The sequence below is a fragment of the Crassostrea angulata genome, chromosome 6 (assembly GCF_025612915.1).
Source record: "Crassostrea angulata isolate pt1a10 chromosome 6, ASM2561291v2, whole genome shotgun sequence".
Classification (NCBI taxonomy): domain Eukaryota; kingdom Metazoa; phylum Mollusca; class Bivalvia; order Ostreida; family Ostreidae; genus Magallana; species Magallana angulata.
In genome coordinates this window covers 21,459,856-21,471,570 of record NC_069116.1, presented here as the reverse complement: position 1 = coordinate 21,471,570, position 11,715 = coordinate 21,459,856, and the positions used below count along the sequence as shown (strand labels likewise).

General features: G+C 30.8%; 1 protein-coding gene across 1 annotated transcript in view; it reads left to right on the top strand.

Annotated features, from left to right (window-relative positions):
• Positions 1 to 5,291: 5,291 nt before the first annotated feature.
• The window catches only part of LOC128188283 (uncharacterized), an 82,879-nt gene continuing 76,455 nt past the window's right edge, over positions 5,292 to 11,715 (top strand). The window contains exon 1 of the mRNA XM_052859246.1: positions 5,292 to 5,588. Coding sequence (XP_052715206.1) covers positions 5,485 to 5,588 — 104 coding nt within the window. The 5' untranslated portion in view covers positions 5,292 to 5,484. The remainder of the gene's footprint in view (positions 5,589 to 11,715) is intronic.

The window sequence follows — 11,715 nt, the reverse complement described above, 5'->3', positions numbered from 1 at the left end:
GTACGCCAAAATTTAGTCCGGCGTAAACTGCGTTTCACTAAGAGGTGTACGCTTGGCCGTAAACACTAGTATCGGACGCCAGACTTACGTCCTTGACAACATGCGTATGCACATGCGCAGACAGATGATAAACAGTTGAAATATATATATATATATATATATATATATATATATATATATATATATATATATATATATATATATATATATATATATATATATATATATATATATATATTCTTTAGATAGATAAAAACTTGGCAATTTTGCTTGCGTGAGAGAGAGAAAGAGAGAGGAGACAGAGAGAGAACAGTACAGCAAAACTTGCTGAAATGTTTTATTTGAAAGATATATTTGATGAAGCATAGGGGATATGTTAATTAAAAATTATTAACTCAACAGACCTATTTTGTTATCGATATCTACGGTGATTTAACCATGCTTTGAACACCCTTGGAATTTTTCTTTTTATCATGCGTCAATTATCGCCCGAGTACGAATATGTTTTTATTAAATTTTCTGGTTTACTCCTGCTATATAATGGAAAAAAAAATCAGTGAAATTGTTTAAAAATAGAAAATAAAGAAATTTTAATATTTTAATACTTCCGAAAAAAAAATCGAAGAGGCTCGGAATAAAATAAATATATTTAGTACTTTCATATTAAGATTTGTGTCAATGTAAAATGGGGAGCAAAAATGACCTAAGAAATAATTGATGATTTTTTTCCCCACAATTTGTTTCCGAAGTTTATTTATTTCCGATTTATTTAAGTGAAAGGTTGCATGCACGTTTATTTGTAAATGTTTCACCAAAGTTATCAGATCCAAGGTACAGATGTATGTGTCAGACGTATGGTGGGCTCAACATAAACTACCCAAGTACACTTGCATGTCTATTTATTATATTGAACGAGGTTTCATATAACTTTGAAGTTAATAAAGAGTAGGTATATGTAATCTACGAAATAAAATCTATTTAATCTGGAGTCAGTGATTGCATCAGTTGTATGATTAACACATTCTCTAATATTTAAAAAAAAATAGGGACTTTTGACGACTCTAAAACATAGTTAGAGCTTTCATCATATTTTGGTACATTTTAACAATACTGAAAATACTTTTGTGATTTAACTTTCTAAGCTAACACCTTTTACTCACCAAAAAATAAATAAAAAAAGAAGAGAAAAGTAAAAGTCAATAATTTACTTAGTGAGTTTAAATTTCAAAATATCACGCTCACACATATTTTGCGTGGAAGTGGGGGGGGGGGGGGGGGATGAAATGCTTGCAATGCTAGACATTTCTTATACAAATATACCGTTGTACTACATGTGCATCATGTATGTATATTTTCTGCACTATTTATTGCCGAACTTACTAAAAAATATGAAACGTAAATCAAATTATTGAATAACAGTAATCAAATGAAAACTATATATCGATTGTCTAAATATGGCATTTTAAAATGTAAACGGCAAGTGCAAAAATAAAGAATGTCCATAAAACATGGTAGGAAAGTTTCTATTCGAGAATTGTTACCATCTATCAAAACTCTTCATTTTCTTAATTTCATATGAAATTAATAAAATTTACATGCCAAATTGTACAATTTAACATTACGGTCAGCACCGATATTCTCAGCAACAGAGTTAGCAGTCAATTCCTGTTCACGCCATAAGTTATGACTAACCTTGGCTAGGCGTAGATTATTGTTGCGTGGACCCTGAGGTCCACGCAGAAAATATATAAACGAGGTTAAACCGGATGCTATGGGGAAAATTCAGCCTGCGCATGAGCTAGCCTGGTTCCTGTGCATTATGGGTAGCTCAGGGAACCAGGCTAGCACACGTTATTTGAATCGGGATCGGGATTCGTGCCATATGCACACATAAGTTTAAAGGCGCTGTAATTGTAAAGTTGTCGGTAAACAGTGGAGAAACAAAGAATTCCTTTTAAAGAAATGATTGGCATGTGATATGAACTATCAGTATTATGAAATAAGTTAATGTTATGCCGAAACTACAACATGCATCAGATATCATAATTTGCAATGTTTTGCTGTTTTCCGAATACACGTGTAACTTGACTTTACTTTTATAGTAGGCAAGGCTAGAGAACTTCCCGATCCCGATTTTTAAGCATTTAAGCATGATTGAATAATTATGTCACTGTATAAAAGTTGAATCTCAAGTAAAATGCATCAGAATATGAATTTTTTGTAATTTACACAAAGCTGTCACTGCATAGTTAACAAAGTAGTGCGAATCGTAATGTGCGCGCAAATAGTAGAATTCACCGAATGCCTGATACTATAAATGCAAACCTCATTCATAGATTAATCATTATTTTAGAAGTACGAATCCTTTAAATCTGCGATAAAAAGTCAGGGCTATACATACATGTATACGTGATACAACGTACAAATTTAGTGGTTAAAAGCAGAGGGCTAGAGTCGGTGGAATCTCTGATAATCTTAAGGCTTTCACGTTTTCGTTGGAAACACATGCAAATGGTCCACGTATTGTAGTCCTTTCTGGAAGGACAGCAACTTGTCTTAACTTAAGGCGGGCGCAAAGTTACGCCTTTATTAAATTAAAGCGGACCATTGTCCAAATATTTGACTTAAGTCCGGACTAACGACAGGCGTAAGGTTACGCCGGGCGTACGCCTTTTAGTGAAACGGGCCCCTGATTGTAGATGGTAATTTTATGTTAGAAGGAAGTCAGTTCTGAATTTTAATATAAAGCATATAGCTCCCAGTGTTATAATGGGGTGCCTGGAAGTCGAATACTAAACAGCCGCTGTTGCAGTTATGTGCCAGTTTTTCATATGAGAAAACAGTAGAGCAGACGATAAGTTAAATATTTTCAAAATGACATGGATGGGGGCACGTCAGCCTGGCAGGGAGGAGACATGTTAGACAACAGATTGTACCCTGTATCAGGGGTCATCTCTCTGCAGGGAGAGCGGTATGGTGGGGTCTGAATTGGGCAAACTGAGTAAAATTTTCACAGTACACAAGATGGTACATTAGACGTTTTATGTGACCAGAAAAAGATATGGGTGGTCTTTTTTGTGAATTTCTCTTCTTAATATCATTCTTCAAGTCCTTGAGGTGGTTATACAGAAGTTAGGCTCATGTGTAGACTATGAATTTTCCAAAATTTCACGCATCAGAAAAATGTCCCTTGCCACCGAAATTTGAATAGCCTCACTGCTTGTAAGACCCTTACTGTACATTCTACTATTTTTTTTTTTCAAAATAAAATGTAGTTTTACAGTACATAACATTAATGGTACTTCAGGTTTCTTCAAAAGAGTACGAACTCGTCGCTGGTGTTTATTGTTTATTATGGTGTGAACGTACAAAAGAAATTGCTTTTTTGACAAAGGGTAATAATACACGTAATTGCAAAAAAAATCGATAAAATAATTTTGATTTTTAATTAAAATCATTAATGAGCATCACGTACTGATTTTGTAATGGACAGACCCGATGGAATTTAATTGTATTACAAGGAAAAAGGGTTACATTGAAAGTTTATAATCGATTTTTGGTTTGTGTATTTTTAACAGGTACTTCCTTGGAATTAATTTCCGTAGATAAATAAAATATGCATTATATTTCCTCTTCATCATTACCTCTAATATGGCATTTTCAAGAATTGCTTTCCGAAGAGAATTGTGCTCCGGATTATTATGAACTCGTTAAAGTGGTATATTTTTTAATTTCAATAAACAACTAATAAAAGGTACCTACATGTTATAGCAATTAACAGCAGTGTACTTTAAAGCAACAATAAACGAGTTGAATGATAAATCTGCATGACGCCGAAACTTGATTATTGCATATTTTAAATTTTCTCTGAAAAAAAATCTGCTGTATGGATTAAATAGCAACCTATTGTTCGTACAGGATGACTATGATGATTTGCTTCAATTTTAGCCTCTAAATACTTTTTCTAAGAGAATTCATCAACTATGGTAAATAATGTTATTTAAACCAATATTATCAAGAAATTATAATAACTAGTATAAAATTCATATCTTTTTAAATTAAAATTTATACATTTGAAATATTCTTCACAGAAGTAAAATAAGAGATTGATTTTTTGGGGTGAATATAAATACATCAGGCAGGATCGATATAAAACAATTTTCAACAAATACCCTTTTTATTCCAAAGATCCACCTATATCTTATTTGTGTTTTGCTTTAAATTGCATCAGCAGCGGCATTTCCTTGGTACATGTACACAGATATTATTTCAAAAAGTATTTTTTTTTTCATGTCTTCATTCGATAAACAAATAATATAGTTTTAGGTTTATAAACCAAAAAAAAAAAGGAAATACATTATTTTCAAGAAAGAGAACTTTTTAATTATGTAATAAGTATAAAAACAAAATGTCAACCAACAGATACGTACAGTGAAACGACAGATCGACCAACACCTCTCTTGGGGGAACAGAAAAAAGATGCCCATGGACGTAAACTGTCATCTGTGTTGAACGTACTGCTACCTATGGAAAAGCAGAAAATAGTGGATGATCAATCCAAGTTTTTGTTAAATAAAGTTGACTTAATTTCCATTGGAAAGTTACAAAATATAGAACACAGGCCCAGTTAATTATATAAAATGCATTAAAGTAAATATGACATTATTAAAAGATTTTGGTTATCATACACCAGTTCAAATCAATATATTTTAAGGTACCTCACTACATCCACACTTATACTTTTTGAGACACTGCGTCATAAGATAGCGATTTAAATGTTTTGTTAAACTGTTTATATCGTTCGATGGGGTTGTATATCGTCGTAGATCAGTGGTTAAGTATTGGGCTTCTGAACCGCAGATCATGAGTTCGAATTCGCCTGGAGCTTTTGTTCATGTTAACTGAATTAAATTTTTGAAAATGTAATTTTTCATCCAAAATTGCACATTTTTTTTGCCTATTAGACTTAAATACTTCTTATCCATTATGATATTTATCATTATAAAGTAATTTTCTGCTGATTTGATAAAATATTTCACGGTGTAGTGAGCCACCTTAAGTTCAAATCAGTATATTCCAAGTAATGAACCTATTTTGGCTTTCAAATGGATGTTATCTTGGATATACACCATTTAGAACAAATTACAAGAATGGTAAGATAAGTCGATATTTTTAATTTTTGAAAAAAAACAGTAACAATTGATATGTTTATTCTTTATTATCTTATCCATCCTTATATAAGCATATTATCCGCCTTAGGTATGCATATTCCAAAATCAGTGCACGTTTATGATTATTTCGATTTAAAATGTTTTTGAATGTAACAAAACAATGTAGATTTTGTTATATTAAGCCAACAAAATTGAGAAACCTGTAAAACTAAGTGGTAACATTGGCAACATAAATAAAACTAGTCGAGAACTTTCCCGGAAGAAAACACGAAAACATAAGGATGATTCTATAAACTGCTATCCACGATAGACAATGGCGCCAGCTGTTTCTGCAGTTGTTATGGTTGGACTAACTTTTGTTGTGAAAATGTCACTAGTTTATTCAACAAGCGGTTCAGGAATTTGCAGTAAGGATGGGTAAGAGTTTATAGACAAGAATTTATTTCATGTTGTTTGATACTTACTAAAATATTCAAGAACACTTAAGATTCAACTATTGCAAGTATATTTTGTGTATCTCAGTGTGTTTGGTATCGTTGTAGTGAAGATCTTGAATGCTGTGCCAATTATAGAATAAGTGGAGACGAGTGTGTGGGTAAGTAAATGTTTGTCTGTACAATCTGATATTCGATGCAAGGAAATGTTACTTTTTATAATGAATAGATTCTAATGAATGAAGATAAAAATCAATGCCTCATGCAAAGCTGAAGCAATTAATACCGCTATAAGTTCAATCATTTTTATTTTAGAGAAAAATGAGAGTTATATAATTTTGTTTAAAAGTTGTATAAATCTAAATTTTATCATCTTTAAAATCATTTAATCAACATTTTACCTTCTCTGAAATTACCAGGATTATCTTTCCCAAAATTTCTGTGTAGCATATTACAGGGGAAGGATATCATAAATTGTGAAAATCTTTGCCTCTATCCCCTCCAGAGGCCACACATATTTAGTAAAAAATAATTAAACTTGGAGCAAATTTAAAATTTACTAAGTAATGACCTCTCAGCAGAGAAACTAAGCACATGTTTGTGATGAGTAGTTATACCTCTACCAAAATAGTGAAATTTAGGGTCCCGCCCCTGCGAGATGAAATTCATGATTTTAAGAACTTTAATGAACCGTTCATGAAGTTTCATGATGTATTCATGACTGGTTCATAACTGGTTCATAAAGGTGGTTCATGAATTTTATTCATGAATATATTCTTAAAATGTAATTCATGAACAAATTATGAATATACAAGAATACAAGAAATTGACCTGGTATTCAATAGTTCTAGGTATTGAACATTCATGAATTTTCATGAAGTTCTAATTTACGAAATATATAATTAATTTCAAATACTTTTATAAATAACATAGTACTCTAATATTCAGAACACTATCTTTTTAAAAAAAAATTATACATCTTGAAATATTAATATTAAAACACAGTCTTCATGAACATTCATGAATATTCATGCAAACACCTATATAAATGTGGCATCTTTAATTTTGAAAAAGAAAAATGTGATATATTATAGTAACTTTATTTATTCAATTCTAAGAAACATGTAAATTCATTGACAACAGCGAAGGTCTCAGACATCATGATCAAATGGTCATTACTAGATCCTAAATTTGACGCTTAATTTCTTCATTGTTCAATTTATTTTTTTTTTTTAAAAATGACATAATTTATTAGTGAATAATCAGTCTTTGCAGATGATACATTATGGCAATTTTATGTTGCTAAAAATCTTGTAAACTAAGCTGAAAAAGTGAAATAAATTAAAACTTTGCATATTTCTTTGGAAAAAAGATTTAGTATACGTTGAATTCTAACTTGTTTGAAGTACATTGTATATCAAGTTTATTAAAGACGTTGTAGGTTGTCAGTCTATCATAGAAGCATAAATACACACAAGACGAAGTGCGTCTGTTCCTGGGAGAACGACAGAGAAAATGTTCCGAGCACATTCGGTTGAAATTTGGACCCCGTCGAGTTTAGAACCTTTGCGGTTTCTTTGTAAAAGGCATTACTGTTGCACACATTTGAAAGCGATTCATTCTAAGAAGTTTCAAATCCGTTATGTAAATATTTCGTTGAGAACTTCCAACAATTCATTTATGATTAGCTGTTTAAACTCAGACAACTACCGTTTTTTTTTACACTCCGAGTTTCGAAGAGTCCGCCATTGTTTATGAGGTGTCATGTCGATTCGCCTCCGTTACAAAAACACACTGAACTTCAATTTGTCAATTAACTTAATGATAAGCAATAATGAAAATATTAATTTAAAACATTTATAGAAATATAGTATGAAAGAATATTTAATTGAGTGTAAATTATTTTTTAAGTTCCAAAACCTTGAGGGTTCAAAAACGAAGGGGGTTGAAGTTTAACAGACAAGACTTGTGTAAACCGAACGATATTAAATCGTACGTTTCTTCAATCTCTGAAAATATAATAATGAAAACTTAAGCATTTTATAATTAGTTTCATTTAAAGATATTTTTTGATTATTATTAACATATGTTAAAAAAATTATTTAACTAAATGAAAGAGTCTCAGAATACACAGTCAGCGAGTTGTTTTGATTCTATTAGGCTACGTCACTTCCGCCCAGTGATTACGCGTTTTGAATGAAAGCAGACGGATCTTCAACATGAGCAATGGATTAATTAAGCATGGAACATGCAAGAAGATAATGCAGCATATGTAGTTCAAAGTAATGGTATTAAAGGTAATATAGTATGTATACATGTATATTGAAATAACTTTTATGAGGGAGTCAAAACGTAAGATTAAGTTTTGTTCATTTTTTCAAACATTTCAAAATGGCGGTTTTTAATTTGTAGTGAAATTCTTTTTTGACTAACTTATAAGTTTTAACTACATAATTGATAATAAATTACACATTTGATATACCTAAATCGGTGCAATTACAGGGTAAAGTTATATGCTGATGTCATTTTAGTTAATACAAATTTTTTTTACTCTAGAATTATGCAGTGAAACCAGAATATTGGACAGCTCTAAAGAAAGTGATAATTGAACATAAATTTCAGTAAGTAATAAATAAATGCTATTGCAAATAATTGAAAATTTCTAATAGAATGGCCAGTATCATTTACAAATTTGAAAACAGTTATAGTTTCATCGTAATAAGTTAAAGAAGTATTTTATTCGAATATATAGATACATTGTAATGGATTGAACAGCAGGCATAATGCCTATTTATGTTTTCTCCTGAATTTTTCATCTTGTTTCATCTTGAGTTGTTTTATTTTTCTGCGATATCACTTTTTCTAGGGTAGGCACTCTCATTCTTAAGCTCTAGTGCAATTTCAGCATTATCATTTGATAAAAATATTTGAAATAAGAATTAAATGAGATGATTGAATGATTAGTTGATGTTCCAAATGTTTTAAACGACATGTCATAATTATACTGCAATTTATCATATTATTTTTGTACAGTACAGAGGTACAACTCTTCTGTCACCGAAGGGGCTATATGTGAAGCCTGAAGAATTGCCACCAAGAAGTATTGTCACCAAGACACTCTGGGTTTGTAGAAAATAATCATTTAAAGGATGGAGCATTTTACCTACCATGCAGTAAATGCACATTGCAATAAGGCCAGCATTTTTTTATTTTTAGGTTTACAAACCCGCCGCTCGGTTTTCTGAATTTTTAGAAAAAAAAATAAAATTACAAAAAAAGATCTTTTTTTTCTCCCCGACAGCAAATTTTTCCTAGTAGTAAAAGTGTATCGTCATTGTTATCACAGAGGCATAAAATCTGCTCTTTTTGTGTCATGATAGCTTAAAAATTTCTTACGCATCTTTTTCTCGTGCTACATTCTTCAGAGAAGCTTCTACAAACACTCTGCTGTAAGTTTCATACTTTGAAGTTTTACCGACAGTGTTGACCAGTGGCTAGACGAGATAGTCACACCTCACTGAACATGGCTTCGATAGTTACCTGTGCAGCTGTTTTAGAGTACATCACTGTAAAATGATTCCCTTTCTTTTTGTGTTGAATTGGCATATGTATTCATTGGCTTTTTTAAAAATGTATTTTACAGAGAGAGAGAGAGAGAGAGAGAGAGAGAGAGAGAGAGAGAGAAGAGAGAGAGAGAGAGATGTATTAGAGATATTATAAATTTCTGCAGTAACTATTCTCATGAACACATTTTAAAGTGACCTGCCTAGTGAATTTAAAAAAAATCATATTATTGTTTGTGCATTTTCCGTTATTTTCAATTAAAATTTACCATTAAACAATTAATTGCATAGTTGTACTTTGTACATGGAAATTCAACAGGATAAAATAGTTGCACACATATAGTTGCAGTGATTTTATAGAGTCTGTTCACTTCCACAATGTTATGTTTGAGTTTTCTCACATATAAACACCCAAACCAATTTTGTAAATAAAATGTGAGAGATCAATAAAGTTGAATATTTTTTAACTGCAGGAAACATGAAAGTAATAAATATTTTGTATATTAATAATTAAAAACTAGTATCATACAGGAGAAAACATTATTACTTTAACTTATTACTTTATGTACATAAAATTTAGGTTTGTTTTTTAAATGAAATGTTGACATGTCCGACAATAGTCTGACTAGTAACTTTGAATCTTGGGCTAGTAACTTTGTGGCCAAATTTTGTAATTGCACATCCCTGACATTGCTAAATGTACATGTAATATCAAAGCTGTATGTCTAATACCCGGTATTCTATTGTACTATTTCAGAGATATTTTACACAGATGACATACTTTTCACATGCTACACTTGATGCAGTTACACACCACTATCATGAAGTTGTCATTCATTATATTAATATTACAATAAAGATGATGTCATAAAAGTTTTTTTTCCTCCTACAGAACTTTACAATTTTGTGGTTCGTAAACTTAAAAGTAAAAACAATTTTAGGTCAAAAGAGATTTTTATTTTTTTTTTATTTCCTCCTCCTACGGAACTTTATTATTTTGTTGTCTGTAAACCTAAAAATAAAAAAATGCTGGCCTTATATGGAATACAAGTGAAACCAACATGAGCAGAGGCAAGGAAGATGCAACAAAGGAAGATTTCATAAAGAACATATTGATAGTTATCAACTAGTAATCATATTTTAATGTCGCTTATATTATAAATCATTGCATATTGGTTTGTCAATTCTAATATTGTAACATTCCTTTAAAGCTAATGGGTTAGAATTGATATCATTACCTGTTGTTTTTTAAAACAACTTTATCAAACTTGCTGATTATTTAAAGTGATAGTCAGTACATAAGAATTATGTGATACTTAAGATATTGTCTCATTAATTCTTCAATTTATTATAATAAAGTATGTTATATTTGATTTTTAGGAGATTTTACCTTTTTATATACAAAATGTAGAAGGTAAGAATTTTCATTAATAGTTCATGAATTTTATTTATGAATTATTCATGAATAAAATTCATAATGATATTCATGAACAGTTCATGAAGATTCATTAAACTTATTCATGAACAGTTCATGAAGATCCGATGAACTTATTATTGGACATTCATCAAATGATGAAGCTTCATGAATATAACTGTTCATGAATTATTCATGAAAAATTATATTGATGAATATTCATCAACATTTTTTCATGAACAAAAATTCATGACTTTAAAATGTCCAATAATAAGTTCATGGGATCCTCATGAACTGTTCATGAACATTTCATGAATATAATTCATGAATCATTCAAGGGAAAATCATGAATTGTTCATGATCATCTCGCAGGGGAGGGGCCAGGGGTTTTAGGCTCTAAGGTGGGGGCCAATATGACCATATAGTGAAAATGTATTGTAATGGACAACTGTCGATATTAATGTTGATAAAAAAAATACATTATAATAAACACACTTTCACCGGCTAGGCATTTTTTAAATTTTACAATATTTCATTAAAATATTTGTTTTAAAAATATCTGGAAACATAAAAGTTATAAAAGACCAAATGGGAATCTAACTCCTGACTTTCAGATTCGTAACTCTAACTCTTATTCATTACGCTGATCTGTTACAATTTTGTGAAAGAAAAACAATTGTGTTGTTAAAAAATGAATCCATTCATATCCCATGCCTTAACCAAGAATGTTTTAAAATTCCAAGCATCTGCGATAAGCAGTCGCAGAGAAATCAGTGACGAAAACTTGTTCGAAAATTACATTTAGACAAAAATTAAACAAAGTCGTGTTTTAACAAGAAGTTGACGTCTGATTGGTCCGAAAAAGCATCCCACAATAGTGTATACCTAATACCTTAATAAAAAGTGTGTTGAAATTTGAAGCATATGTGATATTATATCAAAGTCGTCATGTAATAGGAAGTTGACGTCTGATTAGTTAAAAAATGAATCCTACTCTATGGCATTCTCTGTGTTAAAATTTCGAGCATCTGCGATAAAAGTTGCTTAGAAATCTTCGACGAAAATTTGTTACGGACAGACAAACAGACACACGACAAATAAAAACACAAGAGTAAAACAGTATACTACCTTTT